The 1599-nt window shown below is 38.1% G+C and overlaps 1 protein-coding gene across 1 annotated transcript in view; it reads left to right on the top strand.

Moving 5' to 3' along the window:
• The window catches only part of CDK6 (cyclin dependent kinase 6), a 369693-nt gene that overhangs the window by 81188 nt on the left and 286906 nt on the right, over positions 1-1599 (top strand). Inside the window, exon 4 of the mRNA XM_019531060.1 lies at positions 400-567. Within this exon, the coding sequence (XP_019386605.1) occupies positions 400-567 (168 nt within the window). The remainder of the gene's footprint in view (positions 1-399; positions 568-1599) is intronic.

Genomic DNA, 1599 nt, shown 5'->3' with positions numbered 1-1599 from the left:
AGAGGCAGGCCTTTGTCCCTACCCCCACCCCCATCATTCTTGACTGCCAATTGGCTAGAATATTTATGAAAACAATATCCCTCTTCAGTTAAGTGCTGAGTAGATTGAACTGAAGCTCAGAACAGCTGTCATGCCATCTTCTGACCTAGGCAGTCTGCTCTTGAAGTTTGTTTTGCCACATAGCAGAATTTTGATCTATATATTTTTAAAAATATGTTGATCAGTGTTTATGATTTTGTTAAATAATTCAACTAAAAGCAAAAAATAAGCTCGATATGCATACCTGTTCAAACCATCTGGCTGTAGCAATAGTCTGTCATTGCCTTTTGAGTCATGTGGAGGAAGTGATATTTGCTTGTTTGTCACCTTGTCTTGATAAGTGTGTATTGATCTATTTAGGATATGATGCTTCAGCTGTTACGAGGGCTGGATTTTCTGCATTCACACCGAGTGGTGCATCGTGATCTGAAACCACAAAACATCCTTGTAACCAGTAGTGGACAGATAAAATTAGCTGACTTTGGCCTTGCACGAATCTACAGTTTTCAGATGGCTCTTACATCTGTGGTAAGTTTCACAATGATTTTATAATTTTATGTACAAAAATATAACTTCCAGATTATTATTGGGATCCTGAGAGCTATAACCAGGCTTTTAAAACCCTCTCTGCACTTTAGATCGCATATGTCTGTGAAAAAAAAATAGTTTTCCAAGTTGGACTGTAGTTTCTGAACTTCTTATGGTTACGTGAACTAGTTGCCTGAAAACAGGACAGTGAGCCAGAAGTTCCTGAGCTTTAATTTCAGTTGTGATACTGGTTTCTTCTATGTGCAGCTTGGGGCCAGCTCCTGAATCTCATTGGTAGTCCTGAAAATCCCACTGTTAAGCTCTGCATTTTTACATCTGTATAAATATGATACTTATTCTTATGCCTATCAGTTGTTAACTGATGGAAAATCAGAAGGAAATGGTTGTACAGGGACATATGCTCACCATTTAAATCTGTAGACTGCCAAGCTTTGCTACTTTTTTTTAATTCTGTGTAGAATGCTTCCTAGATCAGGATTTAAAGACTTTGGAAGAATCTGTGCATTGATCTCAATGGGAATCAGTGAAGCTGATAGTGAAGTCTGAGTGCTGCAGAAAGATGGGATAGTTTCTTCTTGAATTACAGTCACTCTTAATATACCCAGTGATTAATCAGAAACATGAATATCCCCACTATCAGTTTCCATTGGGCCATAAATGGAAACTCCACTAAACTGAAATAGTTAGGAGTTCTGAAGCTACTGCTATTTTTTTTAAATACTCCTATGTAAAAGAAGAAAAGAACTAATTAAAGAAAGGAAAATATAATCCTAAGCAAGCCACCTTCTGTGATAAGAAATTCTGCAGAAGGACTAGAAACATGGAGTCAGAAAACCAAAGAGCAGAACTCACTAAATAAAAATGGACAGAAACCTGTCTGCATGTAGCACATTGCCAGCACTGTTGGGTGAAAAAGAAAGAAAGAAGTTTCATAGTTTCTAGGGTCGGAAGGGACCTAAGCAGATCATCTAGTCCGACCCCCTGTCATGGCAGGAAAGAATACTGGGGTCA

The sequence above is a fragment of the Crocodylus porosus genome, unplaced genomic scaffold (genome assembly GCF_001723895.1).
Source record: "Crocodylus porosus isolate Cpor-Errol unplaced genomic scaffold, CroPor_comp1, whole genome shotgun sequence".
Lineage (NCBI taxonomy): Eukaryota > Metazoa > Chordata > Crocodylia > Crocodylidae > Crocodylus > Crocodylus porosus.
Note: the sequence above shows the minus strand (reverse complement) of the source record. Positions and strands in the feature narration are given on the sequence as shown.